Source organism: Phaethon aethereus (assembly GCF_964289735.1).
Source record: "Phaethon aethereus genome assembly, chromosome: 16".
In the NCBI taxonomy this organism is placed as follows: domain Eukaryota; kingdom Metazoa; phylum Chordata; class Aves; order Phaethontiformes; family Phaethontidae; genus Phaethon; species Phaethon aethereus.
Window position 1 is genome coordinate 16,921,724 of NC_138592.1, and position 18,621 is coordinate 16,940,344.

Genomic DNA, 18,621 nt, shown 5'->3' on the forward strand with positions numbered 1-18,621 from the left:
CAGAAAAGCTGCAAGCAGAGCTGGACAAAACTCGGAGAGAGATCAAGGCAGTGGAGAAGAGGCACAATGAGGAAATCCAAACCACCAAAGAGGAAATTAATACTGTTCTGCAGGAGAGGGATGCTCTACGAAACCAGGTGACTGGAACAGCAATAGATGACTCCAGTCATCAAACAGGTGGTCTCTCCCCTTCTTGCCTTTCCATTGCAGAGCAGCAGGCTGATGGGGTAGTCCCTCCGACTGCCACCTTACTGTGGTCTCCATCTCAGCTGGTCTGAAGGAGACTTACTGGTCAGCTGAATTGCAGCTGCTGCCCTGGACAGATGGGTTAGTCCCTCTGCCTGTTTGCCAGCGATCATCAGAATGGATTTCTGCTGGCCAGTTACTGCTAGCCATGTTTCGTGAGGTGGTTTTTCAGATGAACGTGGTGACCCACGTGGATTTTTCAACAAGTCGGCTGTATCCACTGTGAATCTAGTACTGTCGTGACAGGGTGAAATTTAAAGTTGTTCTGTCCCTTTCCTCACAGTGTGTGATATGTCTGGCAGTGACAAGCTGTAGTCTTTGACTGCTTTGTTCTGTTTTGCTTGAGGTGGAAGAGTTGACGTCTCAGTTAGCAGCCTCCAAAGAGTCCCAGCAAGTGATTGGCCGCAAAGCTCAGCAAGATCTGAGTGAGGCACAGGAACTGTCAAGGCAGAAGGTGCTGGAGGTTGTGCACCTCCAGAAGATCCTGGAGGAGAAGAGGAGTCAATGGGAGGAGGCAGAACATCAGAATGAGGAGCTGCAAGCGTGTCTGCAGTCCTTGCAGGAGGAAAGGAGTCGATGGGAAGAAGCGGAGCACTGCAACAGAGAATTTCAGGCTTTGCTGAAGGTCCTTGAGAGTGAAAAAGCCAGGTAAACAAAAGCCAGTGAGAGTCTCCCTTCTGTTTGATGGCTTGATGCCATTTCCAGATCTTTGCATATACAAGCGGCTCTGGCAGCATTTCCTAAAAAGCAGACTTCTGAACTACCCATGCAGAGATGTTTCATTCTCTTGATGCTGTGTTTCATTTTCTTCTAATCCTTCAGTTACTGTTTTTCTGAAGACGGTGGCTTTTGGAGTAGTCCTTCCCTTCAAAGGCGGTGTTCTTTTGTTAGGTCGGCACATTAATACTGATAAACGAGACTTTCAGGGGGTTCAAACCTGAAATGCACCGAAGGAGGCAGGTGGAGCTGCAGTACAGTGAGCTGGATTGATCCATCAGCTCCTCCTCGGGTCCAGTAAACTTGAAGCATTTGGGATCTGTATCGGTCTTCCATCCCGATACCTCTGGTTGGGAGAAGCCATCTTAAAACCATGGTTTTGAACTAAGCCAGATTCCCCTCTGAGACACCCAAGAAAGAAGAATGTTTCTGATTGCCATCTGTTTCCTCGCTCCTCAGAAAATCCCCACAGGTGTCTGGAGAGGCTCGAGCAGGGTCCCTGCCAGCCTCAGCAGCTGCAGATAGGACTGACTGTCCAAGGAGTGCACGAAAGAAGAGAAAGGGTAGGCAGGCTACTTCCCCTGGTAAAGTCCTGCCAGTCTTCAGCACATGTCTTCCCTGAAGAAGAGAAATAAAAGGCAGTGCAGTCTTGCTTCCCCTGCGAGGGATCCTGCGACTTCTATACGGATCTGAGCATTTCCTCCAAGCCTCCATTACCACGGCTGGTGTCAGCCGTCATTTCTCTAGCTGAAAGTGATATGGGTGCTGGCAAAACTCCCCAAGGATCACCTTGCTGTCAGTTGCTGCTCTTCCTATCAGGACATACAAGCTAGGGGGAGAAAATGTCTCTGCATTATTGACAAAACGTCTCCCTTGGCATCTCATTAGTCAGAAGAAAAACTTTCCTCTTCCCTGATGTCTTCATTTCAGGACTTGGTTGTGTTTCTATTCACATTCCCATCTCCAGAAAGATCGGGTATGTAGGCAGTAATTCCCCTTTCTTCTGTGGAAGCAAGCGTAGTGGGCACATGCTTGGGTGTGGCTGCCAACCTGCCTTAGGACTGAAGCAGCAGCCCGGATGTTTAGACAAACCTCAGCAGACAAAGCACTTTTCCCCTTGGTGGTGGAAGTCCTAAGAGTTTATTAAACGTTATGCCACGTAGCAATGAGTTGCATGCTTTGTCTGGCAGGCTGACCTTGTCTCTGGAAGAGAAGGAACTGAGCCTCAGAACCCTGGAAGAAAACAACCTTGCCCAGCAAAACGAGGTGTCTCAGCTTCTTTCTGCTGTTCACCAGGCCCAGAAGCTGCATTCAGACCACAGAAGGGAAATACAAGAGCTCAACAACCAGGTGAGCTAGGCACTAGCATCTTCTTCTCCAGGGACATAGAATCCCACCTTCAGCTTGTAGGCCCCAGCTTGTTTCCCCTCCCAACAACGTACACACCTGCTGTACTCTGCCCAGGGACTTTGCACATGGAGGTCAAGGCTGGATCTGCGATGTTCTGCCTGTGCTTTCCCCTATTCTCTCATGGTTCACGGCATTAAATCTCTGAGGAGAAACGGAAGGCTCCTTTGGAGCTTCTCAGTACCTCTGTTACAAACGTCATCCCCAGATGGCGTTTCTGCCTTCGACGGGCACTGAGCAGTCTGGTGAAACAGAAGTGGTTATGGCAGTCTGTGGAAGTCACTTCCATCTCAGCCGGTTCCTCGGGCATTTTGGAGATGCCCCATGAAGGATGCTGATTGTCTCCCTTTCACTTCTACTCCTGAGCATCCCTGGCAGCCCCTCTCTCCATGTGGGGATGCTTGATCTGCCACCTCACCTGCCAGCCACCCGCTCTCACACTCACCCCGCCCACAGAGCTTCGTTTCTGAGGTTGGAAAGCACGAAAGCCTGACAGTTTGATCGTTCCTTTGGGGATGGGGAAACCGCCTTCGGGCCCCTCAGCCTCCGGATACCTGTTTCTAGCTTATTTTGCTCAGTTTGAATCCTTGGCTTTGTGCCTTCTGTTTCCAGTGGTTGATTTGCTTGAGGTGATTTCTCCTTCATTGCTTCCTCTAGTTCCCGCTCCGCTGCCTCAGGAGCAGCAGTGTCCCTGAGGCTCTGTGCGTCTGTGTTCTAGATACAGTCACTGCAGGCGGTAGTGCTGGAGAAGGAGGCTGACCTGGCAGCTCAAGAGAAGCAGCTGCTGCAGGATCTGGAGGAGTCCCGAGCCGGCGAACGTTGCCTGAGGGAGACTCTGCGCACGCTGGAGGCTGAGACGTCTGAACTGCGCTTGAGGCTTCGTAGCACAGAGAACAGAGCAGAGGCATTGGCCGCGGAGCGTCAGCAGGCTGACAGCGCCCGCTGTGAAGCGCGATCCCAGCTGGAGCAACTGCACTTGGTTCTCCACCACACGATCTGTGACAGCAGAGACTTGGTCGCTTGGAGCTCAGGCAAGTGTGGCAGACTGGCTGAGCAAGTCCATAGAGCACGTACAGGAGAGCAGATGGAGGGAGGGGTGGTTCGCTGTAATCCCGATGTGGTAGCCTCATCCTTTCCGCTTCGGCTGCCTCAAGCCTCGGGAAGTCTTGAAAGCCTGTCATCGCTGCAGAGAGGCAAGTCCATGTTTGTACATGGAGAAATGACCAGCATGAAAACGAAAGAGGGCCCAAGTCATGCCAAGTCAGAGGGCACGTGCCTTCTTCCTTGGGGCAGCGCTGGCTTTAGCGGTCATCCAAATAACGCTAGCCTGTGACACACGTCTTGCTGTAATGTGAGCTCTCGGACGACGTCAAAGGCACCGCCACCTTCTCCTGTGTAGAAAGGTGGCCTTGTTGGTTGGAGGCCCTTCAGTTAAAGCTTGAAACAGAATGGCTTCTTTCTTCAGAACAGGGACATGTGTGGGGCCAAACTGTTTCTCAGGCCAGGGACCCCCCTGCAGAGCTGACAGTGGACAGAGTGGCAGCAGCCCTACAAGACCTGCGTCAGCACCTGAAGCAGACTCAGCAAGATCTGGTAACGTATGTCTGGTGCAGCCAGAGATCCCGTCCCTCGGTGGGACAGAACCGACGAGCAGAGTGCCCAAGCCAGAATGGGGGTAAATTCTTGTAGGGCAGGTTGGCTTGCTGCCGTGGGGAGTAAGGAGAATGATGATAACAGCTACCATTACTGTCCAACACCCCCTCCTGCCTTGGCTACTTCTGCCTTAGCGTTTGCACCTCTTTGTCTCCTGCCAGCAGTGAGGTGATGCTTCTCTTCTCTCCTCTTCCAGAATGATGCGAGGAAGAAGATAGAGGACTTGGAGCTGGAGCTGAGCAAGAGGCAAGCTGAGAGGGACCATTTCAGCGCCCACAATCAAGAGCTGCAGAAACAGTTGTCTCAAAGCCAGGAAGGTACAGCTTCTCCTTTCCAACCCACTGACCCCGTCCTGTCTCACCAGCGGGGTTCTCTGATACCAGGCAGAGGGAAAGTGCAGTGCCCAGAGATGGGAAAGGGAGTAAAACAACAAGCAAGAGACTTCTCGGTAGAACTACTAGTGGAAGCTTTTGAGAGAGAAGGATCCAGTGGCTGGCAGTGCATCTCGCTGTGCTACCGGTGACACATGTGCAGAGGTGGTGCCTTCGGGTCACGGGTCACTGCTAGGTAGGGGTAGCTTGATGCCTCACAGCATCCGTCTCCATATGCTCTGTAACAGCACCAACCTGCAAAAAGGCTTGTCTTTAGTGACTTCCTTTTCCTCTTACGTGGCAGATTCACCGAGCGTTAGTTCAGTGTTAAGTTCCTGCGTTATTGCATCCTTTCTTCCGCTGCTTTTCCTCGTTCCCCGGTGCCTCGTGCTTCTGCATCCTTCTTACCTGTTTTCTTGCTGATACTGATTTGGTGTCTGAGCTTAGAGCCATAGCAAACACAGGTTCTGACTTCCCTAGCCACTTCTTACTTACGCCTTTGCTAACGTGTTCACGTTGGGTTTATCTATAAACTGTTTTTCACATGTAGCTAGTCACCTCTTCCTCTAATCTGCAGGCCATCCCAGAGCCTCCAGGGCTATTGGCCTCTCTACATCATAGCTGGACAGGCATCCCTGCTCCTTCCTCTGTCATTGTTTTCCCACTCTCCCCATCAGAAAAGCTTTTTCATCTCATCGCCTTGTTTTCCGTGTCTCAGACTGCAGGAACAGGGAAGGGTGGGCATTGCTCATTGCCTCTGCCACAGGCTGTCGCCTGCTCATGTCCTGCCTTTACGTGCTCAGCATTTCTTCATGTTCCCGCTCTGAGATGGCACTGCTGGTCATTTTTCAGACTCTTTACAGGAGAGATCGTCTCAGGCCTTAGATCATCCCTTTTTCTGGAACAGCCGTAGTTTTACCACATGTGTTACATATGATAAGAGCTTCTGTACTTTAAATTCTGCCATTGGATGGATCCTGCTTGGCCCACGCCTCAGTTCTTTTCCTCTTTAGTTCCTGTCTATCAGTTTGGTCTATTGGCTTAGTTTTAGTTCCTGTCTATCTGTAGTCCTCCTTGCTTCAGGTCTCGGTCCTGGTGTGATGCTCAATTGTTCTGGCCTTGCTGTTGTCCTAGTATCACTGGGATACTTCCTTTCTTCTTTTTTCTGCCCATGCACAACGTACTGCCCAGCGTCCTTTTGGACAAGTAGCAAAGTGCATCTTCAAGCACAACACTGACATCTGTTCTTTTCTCTAACGTCTCTTAAGTCTTCCTGGTCAATTAGCTGTGTTATAGTCAGTCTTTGCTTTTGCTGCTGCTTCCTTTTCCTTTCGCGCACTAGATCTGGCTCTCACCTGCTGTCTGTGTCCTTGCTTCGTGGACGTTGGTTCAACCTGCTTCTGACACTGTGGGTGATGTGCTGCCATGCCCTTAGCCCCGGCCTTTCAACAAGCAGAAGAGCAAACACATTTTCATATTCTTCTGAACCTTGCCACATTCCATTCTTCTTTTTTTTCTCTGCCTGGAAGTTTCCTGTACTCATGTCTACTTTGAAAGCCCGTGTGGGCTTAGTCCTGGAAAACACAGACAGGCAGAGAAAAAATGATGTTTTCTCGATAGGGTGCAAATCAGGGTTTGGTTTTGCTTCGCTTTTCACCTTCTCCTTCTCCTTCCCCTTTGCTGCTGCAGAGACACAGATGGCAGAACGCAAGAAGAACTCTCTACAAGCTGCCTTGCAGGAAGAGGCCACTGCTCTAAAGGAGGAGGCTGTGACTCTGCATCAAGAGGTGGCATCTTTGGCAAGGAAACTGGAGAGTACCGAGAAGCAAAGGAAGGATGTCCTGGTGAGGCTGGCAGATGCCGTGAAGCGCCATTCCTTACACTTTTTTTTTGCCTTCTGTTACTAATTCTGAGGAGCAACTTTTTCCGTTGGAGAGCTGATTTTGGGTGGTGGTGTACAGGTTCAGTCCAGATGTGAGAAGATGCAGAGTAGTTTCCCTCATTTTCCCCTTCCTTCCACTCCTCCTTCCTTGTTTCCCAGGCTTTTGCTTTCCTGCCAGGCCGTGTAGCTGCATTAGCAGGGTCATCGCCTTGGGTAAGAGAAGACAGTCCAGAAAGGAGAGATTGCTAGGATGACCAATGTCACAGACTATGTGGAGAGACCACAGACCACTACAAGAGCAGAAGAATACTGCTTAGACCAGTGGTGTTTTTTCTGGTTTAACATTTCCAGTTGCGTTCTTGTGAATAAGTAGGAAAAGATGCCATAGTCATAGAAAACTCAGTTATGATTTGGGGTGTTTATTTTCCTCAGTTCTGAAGATTTCTATGCTTGAAGCTTAAGTCAAAGTAATTTCCAAACTTGTTGCTTACCTTGCTTACTTACTTACCTTGCATGGTTTGGCAATTATTGGTGTCCAAATCCATATGTAGATTTCTCAATGGATCAGGAAAACAGGGGGAGAAGACAAAGCTGGATAATAACAGAAAGTTGTTCAACATTGCCCGTCTGAGCACAGACAGCGGGGAGAAAACAGAGGCATTTGGGAAATGAAAGTGCTGATCCAGCTAAATATGCATGTCTGCAAGGGGAAAACTAGTCCTGATTTCAGCCACAGAAACGCAGAGTGATAGACTGTGATCTGACCATTACTCTTTCAAGAGAGGACAGTGGGGTTCTAGAGGATGGTACCATGAAAATTCTGCACAGTAGAAGTCCAAAACAAAAAAAAAAGGTGAATGAGGTATTCTCTCTTCCCATCCTAATAGAGAGAACTTCATCATGCCACTGCCTAAATGATGCTTAGTCTGGACTTCAAATCCTGGCTGCAGTTCTGGCAGCTCCTGCCCAGAAGAACACACTAGAGCCAGAAGAGCTTCCGAGAGGGGCAAAAAGAAAGATGGGGCTGGCTGAAGAAGCTGGGCAAGACGCAACCTAAAGAGTGGTGCAGGAAAGGGCTCCACCGTCCTGAGAGGCAGGGAGAGAGGGGGCAGCGGTCGTTCACTCTCTTCTCCGGGAGATGAACAAGAGCCACCTGATGAAGGTAGTGAGAGCCTCTGCTGCAGGCAGAGGACAGGAGGTGGTGTACTTACAGCAGAGCAGGCCTGTTGAACGCCTTGGCAAAGGGTGCTGCAAATACAGCAGGTCTGCATGGCCTCAGGAGGAGGCTGCGAAAGTTCTCACAAGCTGGAACAGTGCTGGGCTTGGGGAGGTATCATGTCAGTCTACCCCACCCTGAGGCTTTCTTCCCAGTGTATGCGCTTATAGGCAGGAGAGTAGCTCAGACATTTGAGCCAGTGCAGCTGTTCTTACATGACCAATATTTTCCCACTTCTCCATTTCACAATGACTCCAAAAATCAGCTGTGGACAGAGTTTGGTAAACACAGTGCACTTCCCAAATCTTCGTTGAGAGACAGCAGAACATTTACATCGAGCAGGGAAACCAACTGAATAGCTGCTAATTTCTAGTAAAAGCTCAAACTTCAGTGCTTGACTGCCACTGGAGCTGGAGTTCAACTCTTGTAGGAAAAACAAACGTCTAGATATATTTTAGACCTATATATATTTTTCTGTATATATATATGAAAATAGATATTTTCCTCCCTGTTTTGCAGCATGAACGGGAGAGGCTTCAAGCAGTTGGAGAAAAACTGGTATGGAAGATAAAACTTCTTCAGGAATCAGTCACAGGCTCTGAAACCCAAGCAAATACAGCAAGAGATGATATGAATCACTCCCGGGAACATGAACTCCAAACTACATTGTCTATGTTAAAAATTGAAAATGAGGACCTGAGAATGCGGTGGGAGAAAATCCAGATGCTACAGAAAGATGCAGCAGAGGTGAAAGCTTTGCAGGATACTCTCACTCACATGACTGCCCTCCTGTCAGAGAGGGAGGGAGAATTGAAGTTATACCAGGAACAGATGAGAATGCTGGAAAAGCAGAAAGAAATGCATAAAACTGCTCTTGATCAGGTTATTAAGGACATAGCAGAGGAAAAAGAGAAGACAGAATCCCAGCAAGAACACATACAGGAGCTGGAGAAGCAGCATGAAAAACAAAGGACTGCTGTCAGCAAGATGAGCCAAGAGCTGGAGGAGAGAGACCGGAAGATCAGATCCCAGCAAGAAAAGATACAGGAGCTGGAGAAGCAGCTGGAATTGCAGAGGGCTGCTGTCAGCAAGATGAGCAAAGAGCTGGAGGGGAGAGACCAGGAGATCAGATCCCAGGAGGGGAAAATAATGATTCTAGAGCAACGCGGTACATCACAAGTGAGAAATCTGCTTGCGGATCTTGATCATATGAAAGGAAACTTGAAGGAGAAAAACTTAGAGCTTATGTCTCTGACTCAGCAGATGCAGGAACTGGAAAAGGAGAGAGAACAGGTAAAATCTCTGCACGCAAGCCTTGAACACCTGAAGGCACTTCTGAAGGACAGAGAGAGTGAGTGTGATTCTCAAAGGGATCAGTTAAGTCTCTTGCAGCGGTACAAGGAACAGCAAGAGGGACACCTGCAAGAGCTTCGTGGTAAAGTAGAGAAGATGACACTTTCTTTATCTGAAAAAGAGCGAGAGCTTGAGTCACAACAAAAGCAAATCCAGGAAGCTGAAGAAGTCATGGGAATGCAGTTAAGGACTGTCCGTGACCAACTGGAGCAGACCTCAGCAACCTTAAAAGAAAAGGACAGACTCCTAGACATGCACAAGCAGCAAACAAGGAGCTATGAGGAAAAAACAGAAGAACAGATTAATATCTTACACAGAGACTTAGAATACACTAAGGCAATACTGAAAGACAAGGATTTAATGATTGAGTCTCAGAGGGAAGTGATTGAGGCCTTCCAAAAACAAGAACAAGACTCTGAACAGCAGAAGGAAATTCTGCAGCATCTTCAAGTGGCACTACAGGAGCAAGGACAAGAAATCTTATGCCTTAGAAAGCAATGTGAGGCACGCAAGGAAAAGGAGGAAGAGCATGCAGCTGAGCAAAACACATCTCAAACACATCTTCAAGCACCAAAACTGACTCTGAAAGACAGCGAAAAAAAGATAGAGGTTCTGGAGGAGACTATCTCTAGGCTTCAACAGCAAAAGGAGGAGGCAGTGCTGCAGACTAAAGCCATCCTGCACAAACTAGAACGTGCTGAATCGTTTCTAGAAGCTAGAGATCAAGAGATAGTGTCTTTGCAAGAGCATGTCCGGGCCCTTCAGGAGCAGAAGGAGTTGGAAGGCAAGCAGGCCAAGAGTCTAGAGCAGGATCTAGACAAAATGAGCCAAATAGTGAAGAAGAACCATTTGGAGTTCCTCAGGCAGACAGAGCAAATGAACATGTTGCAGCTTCATGAAGAAAGCGTGAAAGAAGCACTAGCATCCTGCCAGAAGCAAGTGAATCTGCTTGAGGAAGTGGTGAGGAAGAGAGATGAAGACAATGCAACTCTTCTGCAAAAACTGGAGCTCCAAGAAGAAGACCTGGAGGCCTTGCAGAATCTCCAGCTTAGGCGAACCAAGAAGAACGAAGAGCTTAGACAGCACGGAGAGCAAGAGAAGCTCCTGGAAGAAGGCTTGCTTGAGAGGGAAGGAGAGACCGAGGCTCAAGGTGAGCTACAAGAGTTAGAAGAGGAAATAAGAGGTCTTCGGGAAGACCTCCAGCACGTTCAGCAGACTCTGACAAAGAAGGATGAAGAGATCAAGCGCCAGAGAGACAGAGTCAGGTATTTAGAGAAGACTCTGACAGGGAGAGAACGAGAGCTTAGGAGGCAGAGTGAACTCGTGAAAAAACTGGCATCAGCTTTGCGATGGAACGGTGAAGGGGAGACCCTACAGAAACAAATCCAGAAACTCCAGAAATGGGAGGAAGAGGAAGCCGAGAAGAGGAAAGTTCTCCAGGAGAGAGACCATCTCCTGAAAAGGCAGAAGGAGCTAAGCCGACAACTGGAAGATGAGAGGAGAGCAAAGGGGGAAGAATTGGAGCGTGTGGTTGCTATTTTGAAGCAGACTGAAAGCGGAGAAATCGAATGGAAAGAGAAGGCACAAGCACTGACTCTTGCCCTCACCAAGAGTGAAATGGCCAATGGGACTCTGAGGCAAGAAGTAGCCATCCTGCAGAGTATGGTTTCGGAGAGGGACAAGGACCGGTTTCATCTTCAGGTAGGCACTGTGATTGATCATCAGTCACCTAAAATGTCTAGAAGGGATTCTAAAGATGTTTCCCATAAAAACATGGGAATATATGTTTCCCATAAAGATATGACCTGCTTGGCCAAAGAAACCAGGATTGCAGCCAGCAGGCTTGCCTGTCTGTGTAGCTGCGGCCAGAGACCGTTCACATGCTCGAATGTGTTCTGTTGAGTCCAGAAGTACTCAAAGAACTACAGAGCTTGCTGTGAAAACTCAGTCAAGTCCAAAGGTTGGGGGTGGGTAATTCCCATCTCCTGTCTAGGCAAGTTTAGCCGGCGTGTCATGGTTAGGATTGGGCATGGAAAGGAAAGGGCACAGCGGACCAAACTAATGCGCTAAACTTGGTAGAATTTTATAGCGATGTCTGAACAGCAGCTACACTGCCGGTGCTTAGAGGATGCTTTCAGAGGTGCAGATTTCTGAGGTGCAGCTTTTCCACTGTATTAAATAGAATGGAATTTGTAGCGTTGCCTGATCAGGGTAAAAGCTTCACTGCACACTCAGGATGTCCGTGTGCCACAGTCCAAAAAGCACGAAGGCAAATTTGTGCGCATTTCTCCAAGTTGATGTGGAGGAGGGCCCCTAGGAAGAACGTGTGTTGTTTTGGCCTGTGGACCAGGAGGAGAAGAAGGGACTTGGCACTGTCCATTCCCGAGTCCGCTCACTCTCCCTGGCGTGTTGATCCTGGCCCTCCTAACCTTTATGTGGCACCAGCTCCCATAATCTCCTCTCTGGACACCCAGCAGGCTGTTGCAGAAGGGGAGCAGCTACCGTGGCTCTCGGAGAAGGGACTCCTGTTGCAGCGGCTGGAATGTCTGCAGCGAGCAGTTGCGAGGCTGGCACATGAGAAGACGGAGCTGCAGCAGTTCAATGCTGAGCTCAGGAGGACTCTTGAGCAGGTAAAATAGGCTTTCGCCGCCTCTGCAAAGCCTCGCGGTCCTCTGGAGCACAACACATTTGCACAGGCAGCGCTTTGGAGTCCTCTGCTTGTTTCCTTCCCTCTCCCACTTCCCCCTGTGGACACACACTTTTGTACTTTCCCTCTCTTCTGGCACCCCATTGCCCTCACAAATGCACATTCACTCCGGTACCACCCTTCTCGCCCACACACCCGTTTGACTCTCGTGTGTGTCAGGAACTGTTTCCTCTTGCTCTTTCTCTTTGCACAGTCTACATCGAGCGCCTTCTGCCCGTAACGTTCTCTGGTGCAATGAACAGTCTCTGAGCAGACATCTCCTTGCCATGGCGTGATGTCCAGAGGTCCTTTTGCTCCTTGTTCGGTGGCAGGTTTCTGTGACCCTTTCTCCTCTGCAACGTGCAGGTGGAACGTGAACGGAGGAGACTGAAGAGAGTTTATGGTGGTCGGTCGCTGCCAGATGCCCGTGGATTTTCTCTCTCGGAGTCTGACCAGCACAAGATGCCTGCTTCTAGGGAGGTGAGGACAGAATCTGACTTGGTGGGAGGAGGCTGTGGCCACAAGGAGGAACAATGGCAACTCCCAGTGGCAGCAGCCCCCCAGTACAGACCTAATAACGGAAGTTGAATATATTCAACCGTGCCCCGACCAAACTGGAGACTAAAAAGAAACGCTTGCATTTTCTTCACAGGAGGAGTCTCCTGCTCGCTGCAGTCGATTATCTGAGCTACAGAACCAGGTGAGGAGTAGGAGAGCTCTCGCCAAAAACCACTGTGGCTGTCCTGATGGGCACAGCTTTGCATTGTGCTTCAGGCCGAGTTTTGTCTGGCTGTCAGGAAGGGGCCACCCCAGTCACTGTCAGTTAGACACATCTGTTGGCCCTGGCCAAACAACATCATTCACCTAGGTCTAGTCTCTGACTCGCCTCAAGGTCAGGCAGGGTTGGAGGAAAGTCAGAAAACTGGAACTTGCCTGAAAATAGAGAATATTCCATGGATGTTCCCCTTGAGTCTTACTCATCTTGTTGACTGCTTCCATTTTCCCTTGACTCCGTTAACAGTGGAGCTTGCATCGTATCAGATCTGCAGGGACCTGAGGGAGTGCCAGCACTTGTAGCCTTCAGGCGATTGTTGGTCTCATACTGCTGTGCCGTGCTAATCGTGTCTTGTGGTTTAGCCCCAGCCAGCAATTAAGCAGCACGCAGTTGATCGCTCACCCCCCGCCCAGGTGGGATGGGAGAGAGACTCGGGGAAAAAAACCTCATGGGTTGAGACAAACACAGTTTAACAGGACAGCAAAAGAAAAGGAAACAACAAGGATAACAATAATAACATTAGTGATAAAGGAATATACAAGAACTGGTGATGCGCGGTGCAACAATTGCTCACTACCCGGTGATCCATAGCCCATCCCTGAGCAGCAATTCCCACCCCCCCACCCCGACAACTCCAGTTTATACGCTGGGCGTGACGTTATCTGGTGGGGAATATCCCTTTGGCCAGGTTGGGTCAGCTGTCCTGGCTGTGCCCCCTCCCAGCTCCTTGTGCACCTCCCTGCTGGCAGAGCCCGGGGAGCTGAAAAGTTCTTGACTGAGTAGAAACACTACAACTACTTAGCAACAACCAAAAACGTCAGTGCGTTATCAACATTATTCTCATACCAAATCCAAAGCACAGCACTATACCAGCTGTCAGGAAGAAAAACGAAAGAAAAATCCCAGCCAAAACCAGGACATCGTGATCCCAGTATCGGACCGAGTCAGAGACCTAAGCTCTTTTTATCGGTGTAAGAATGTACATTCCAGCTACTGAACCCTACTGCATCCTCTGACAGTGGTGCTGGCAGCAGCAGCAGCAGTCGCCAGACTGCGCTTCCGTGTACTTTTATGGGTCTGGTGCACCCCGGTCTCCCTGAGGCGGTGAATCTTCACAGGCGCTCAGGGCAAAATGCATATTTATGTCAGTCAAGTATGCATGTCCTTACTCATGAACCAGCCAAAAGGGAAAGCACAGGAGAAGTCGTATCTTTTCTAGATACAACAGGGGTTAAACTTTATCAGTTCTCAAGTCTTCCAGGTAGGTATGCTAGAAATGTGAATAGGGCTGGCTGGCTGGCTAAAAATTGAATTAATGCAGCAGAGCCTGACCTTGCTCTTCAGTTATCTAAAGACAGATAAACACCCTCCCTCCATTTCCAAATCATGTTTCCTTCTGAGCCTGGTCTTAAGAGAAAGCAAAAGGAATGCAAAACTGTATTTAATGAGTGTGCAGAACAACTTTCATCGAGGTTGGGTACGTGTGTATAAATACAGAACCAACATCAAAAGAACATGAAACCAAAGGTTACATACGAGCATTGAAAAACATCCACACCAATAGTAAGTGAAGTGAAATAATCCCCCTGGGATTTAACATTCATGCAAGCAGAAACAAAACAAACTAAAAAGGACAAAATAACTTTTTTCTTACAAGCGGGCAAGCTTTTTATTTAAGAAAACAATTTTAGTTTTTCAGCATTTCCAGTGTTTCTTGTTCCTTCAGACACGTGAATATTGCATAAAGACAGGGAGGAGAACTTGTGTTAAAACAAGCAAAATGCCCAACACTTACTTTGCAGAGAAAAAAGATGATCGCAGAGAAAAAAGATGATCATCATCAGGAGACGGTCAGAGGTCCTCAGGGCATAAAGATTACCATGGTATAAGGATATTAAGAAATAATTCTGGGGTCACATAAGGTTTGGGTAACGCACTTTTTTCTGAGAAAGTCGGAGATGTTAGGGGCTTGATTTTTTATGAAAAACGCTCAGGACATTTAGAATGCCAAACAGAAGTGAAATGTGGTTTGAATCTGTTTCAGCAGCTGTTACCCAATGATGAGATGACAGTGCACTTACATCTCTTAAGAGCATGAGATTCATAGGCTACCTGTTTCAAAACACTGATTCGTGTTAGTCTATAGACATGTCTGCGTTAAAACAGACATATATACCATACTGTGTCAATAAATAACTCGGAATATCCCAATGTGGTTGTAACTAATAAAACCTGACATACAGTAACTCTGAAGAAAGACCTTCATGAGGTTTACCCACTCACACAGTATTTAAAAGTGAAAAAAACTGGAGAGCAATTGCTGGTAATCTGATTTTGGTGGCTCCTCATTAGCTTTCTCCTCATTGGCAAAGTAATTGAATTTAGCTAATGTTAGCAAACTTGTATGTAACTTCAGTCTTTTTTTTCCTAGTCTAAACAGGACCTCTGTCTTAATGGAAGGATTTCTGCCAAGCCAAAGACAGAGAATCAAGGCTCATAGATCTGAGAAATGGGATCAACTCCGCTGGGCGAGGGCACTCCCTGCCTTTTACCTATATTCCTCTCAGATTCTGCTGGCGCCGTCAAACCTCTCCTTATGATGAGTATTAGAATCTATAAAGCATTATTTCAGGCAAATGATTTCTGGGGACAAAATGCGAGTAAGTGAGAACAAAAACACTGGCAAGGAGAGAGAACTGAAGGGTACACTGAAGGGTAGGGCTGCAATTCAGAAGGACCTTGACGGGCTGGAGAAATGGGCTGGACTAAGAGGAGCCAGGAATCCTTCCTCTCAACCACCTGTCTTAAGCCTACAAAAGCCCCCTCCTCGCCCAGTGGAGGGATAGACTGTCAGAGTTACAGCACCCAGCACTCTCTAACATGTTATCTTTCCTTCCTGGTTTTTGCTGGGAACAAAAACACTATTAACGACTTGCCCTTGGTTGTGCAAATGAGAGGTTTTGTTGCAATTATCTTAATGATCATTTTAATCCTAATTCTTTACATTCTTTTTCCTGGCACTGCTGACTTCCTGTTTGGTCAGCAGACTGCTTTTATGTTTTTGTAATAAAGGCATTCTTTAACTCTTGTTTCCAGAGCTGATGTGAATATACAAACCACTTACTTACTAAAAGGACAATCAATTAGAGGACTGACCCTGAAGAAGTGGTCAGTGAAACCTTACTAGAAGTCCTCTTCCCAGGTAGAGGGCAGACGCACAGTCCTTTCCATTAGCCAACAGTGCTCCTTCTCCCATCAAGCAATTCAGTGATCTGTTTTACACATCAGACTCTAAAAAGTTCTTGAGAAATCTCAAGAACAGTTGAGACAAAGGTCACACTCTGTCTTTGTCTTGAGCACAGCTGCTTCCTGTTTGGCTATTCTGAGGTTTGAACGACCTGTCCTTTCAGGGCAGAATCAGCAGCTTCAACTCCTGATAATGAGATATTTTCTGTCTTGTTGAAAGTTTAAACTCTACATGAGTCTCCACAGAATGAATTCAGTAAAGAAGAAAAGGGAGAGTGGAAGGAAAGTTTACTCATTGCAAACAAAATCCAAACCTATAGTTTGCAATTGTTAAAAGCCAAAAAAAGAGTGGTGGTGAAAAAAGATGCTGGGAACTGAGTTTTAAAGATAGGTGGGTGGTGGAGAATGCTTTTTTTTTTTAGTAAGGGTTGATTTCAAAGTCACTGACAGAAATAGACTGTCAGACCTGCTGCTGACATTTACAGCTGATGTCAGACATTGACTGTAAATTTAGGCAAAAGGTATATTGGGGGGTGAGGAACCAGAACAAAAGGAGAAGGAGAGAAGGGAAAGGGAACACCGTCCCCAGAGAGCAGCCAAGAAGAGCAGCAACTAGATTTTCAAGTGTGTCCTCTCACAGGCATCCCCTCTGCTATGGCAGGGGGTTCCCAACACTTCTCCTATATAATAACTGCACGCTTCTCCTCAGGATCTTCTCAAATGTCCTATTAGCCACTACTCTTACAGTCATAATCAGGGTATGCCTTTCTCAGGGGGAGGTGTGGCTTGCTGATTAGCTAGAAGAGGAGCCCTGGGGAGAACGCAGGTCACCAAGGCATTAGGACATGCTCCCTGCTCTAACTCCTGGACTTCACTTCCACTAAAGGCTGATAAACACAGGTGTCCAGGTTTGCAGGCACCCTACCCTTCTCTTTCCACTGAACACTTCATCTACAGTCTGCAGAAGCAACCAAACATCCAGGACATAAGGAACCTCCTCCCTGCAAGCTAGAGGAGGACCCAGGTGTTTAGGACTTCTTCAAACCCCCACTTTCCTCTTACCGATGGGAGGACAAAGGCATGCAGGGTCAAAGCACCCTCCTCCTACTCTAACTTCAAGGTTCCCACCCAGCTGGCAGGAGGATCCAGAGCCCAGGGCACAGGCTCCCACAGAGGAATCCTGTGATGGACCCTGTGAAGGACCCCAGCTTCCGTGCTCCATGAGGAGCCACAGCCTTGATGCCTGTCCTGCTTATAGAGTCCTGGTGCCACTGGGGCAGAAGTCCCCACTGGATGGCAGCACTCTTCCTCTTCCTGGCTGGAGCCACCCCTCATTCCTATGGTCCCCAGAAGCTCACAGACACACTTCCCACTGATGTCATGGCTGGCCTCAGCTCCTTCTTGCACCCTATGCTCACCACAGAAGATAACTGCAGATAAGAGACAGAAGCCATGTATTCAGTCTTCCCAGTCTTGAAGGCACATGAGCCTCCACCTTCTACAACTGGTCAAGGGCCAGGGCACCTGACAGTGACGTGCGGAAAACAGACTCCACAATCTATAAGATTGTAAAGTAGGTATGTTTATTCAGCGCTGGGCAGCACGGGGGGTAGTCCCACCAAAAACCGTGCGCCCAACGCGGCACTTACTTCAAATATATACAGCAAAGTGTTGCATATACATAAAGTTTAGCAATATACCTATACATATGCATGATCTATCCCCGCTTCGTATTAAAATGAGTTCTTCTCCCATCTGCGCTTGCATGTTGCCTCCTGGTGGTGGTCGTCGGGGGTCGTGGGGATGAAGGCCGGTGGTTCCTCTTCATCACCGCTAGTAACCTTTTGACTTTGCGCAGGCTCCGTTGTTTTTTGGCTTCTATCCAAACTGCAGAGTCAGTTTTAGCTAGTTTCTTGAGGTAAGTTCTTAATTCTTATCAGGGACCGTCCTTGTGAGGAGCCACAAATCTTCTTGCTCCTTTCAGTTTATCAGGACCTGTCTTTGGGAGGAACTACAGTTCTCCTGCTTTAACAATAGCTAACAAGATTTCAAGCTTCATCTACTAATTAACTGCTAAGACTCCCTTAACCCCTTCTCTCAGTCCCCCCTTTTTAGAAAAGTTAGTAAATTCTTTTACTAGATTTATTTCTGATACTATTTCTAATACAATGTTTCTTTATCTAACATTTTCAAAGTACTTGTTAGATTCCAATTTGCGTCGTAATTGGTTTTTCTTCCATTCACTGTAAGAGTCTCCTGTGTTCTGAAAACACCAGAGACCACATCGAACTGTAATACAGAGAGTTATAACCAAAGAGATAATCGCAATTATCAGAACAAATAATTGTCTTAACCAAGTCAAGTTTGGGAGCCAAGAAGTCAACTTATTCCAAAGATCAGAGAAACCCAGTGAAGTGTCATCTAGTGTTACTAGGTGTAATATTTTTGACTGTTTCCAAATTTGGTTGATGTCTGCGGCAATTCTTTTACTCTGATCAATGTAAGAACAACAACTACTATTAATCACTGCACATGTTCCTCCCTGATTAGCAAATAAAATACCTAAAGCCATCCTATTCTGTGCCGCAAACAGTCGCAAACTCTCTATTTCTTTTTGCTGAGACAACAGGGCATCTCCTGTTGCATTTAAAGACAACTCCATTGTTGCTGATATGTTTAGGATAGCTTTTTCAAGTTCGCTTACTCCTAACCAAGGGAGGAACCGTCGAGCGAAACTGTGAAAACTAGTAGGTCTATCTATCAATGGGTTATTCCGTTTTACTCGTACCCAGGGGCTCCTCAGGACTCCTGAAGGTACCTCAGTTTGATTAACGATCCTGTATTGTGTTGTGAGATACCCAAGAGTACAGGTCCCTTGCCAAGCTCTGGGTAATATCTTTTGTGCACGTCCATCTCCACATAACCACCAAGTCCCTTGAGGGGTTGGACATATAGGTACTGGGCTTGCCGCGTTACTCCTTCTTTGGGCAGTTATATTAAGATAGATTCCATTCAAAGTCACCTGTAGGTCGTCATTAACCAGGTTACTTAAGGTTCCGATTGATTCCT

General features: G+C 47.7%; 2 protein-coding genes across 2 annotated transcripts in view; both read left to right on the top strand.

The window, feature by feature from the left end:
- The first annotated feature begins 7,218 nt into the window (after positions 1-7,218).
- Positions 7,219-11,348, top strand: LOC309410824 (uncharacterized protein). The gene has a single exon (XM_082007300.1). It carries the CDS (start codon positions 7,979-7,981, stop codon positions 10,745-10,747), a length of 2,769 nt encoding a protein of 922 aa, XP_081863426.1. The 5' UTR covers positions 7,219-7,978; the 3' UTR covers positions 10,748-11,348.
- The window catches only part of LOC309410752 (uncharacterized protein), a gene marked incomplete at its 5' end in the record, with an annotated part of 61,450 nt that continues 53,910 nt past the window's right edge, over positions 11,082-18,621 (top strand). Inside the window, 3 exon segments of the mRNA XM_082007198.1 lie at positions 11,082-11,114; positions 11,323-11,475; positions 11,898-12,011. Of these exon segments, the coding sequence (XP_081863324.1) occupies positions 11,082-11,114; positions 11,323-11,475; positions 11,898-12,011 (300 nt within the window).

What these genes read in the sequence shown, in the direction of transcription:
- LOC309410824 (XM_082007300.1), top strand. Translation starts at nt 7,979, where the DNA reads ATGAAAATAGATATTTTCCTCCCTGTTTTGCAGCATGAACGGGAGAGG.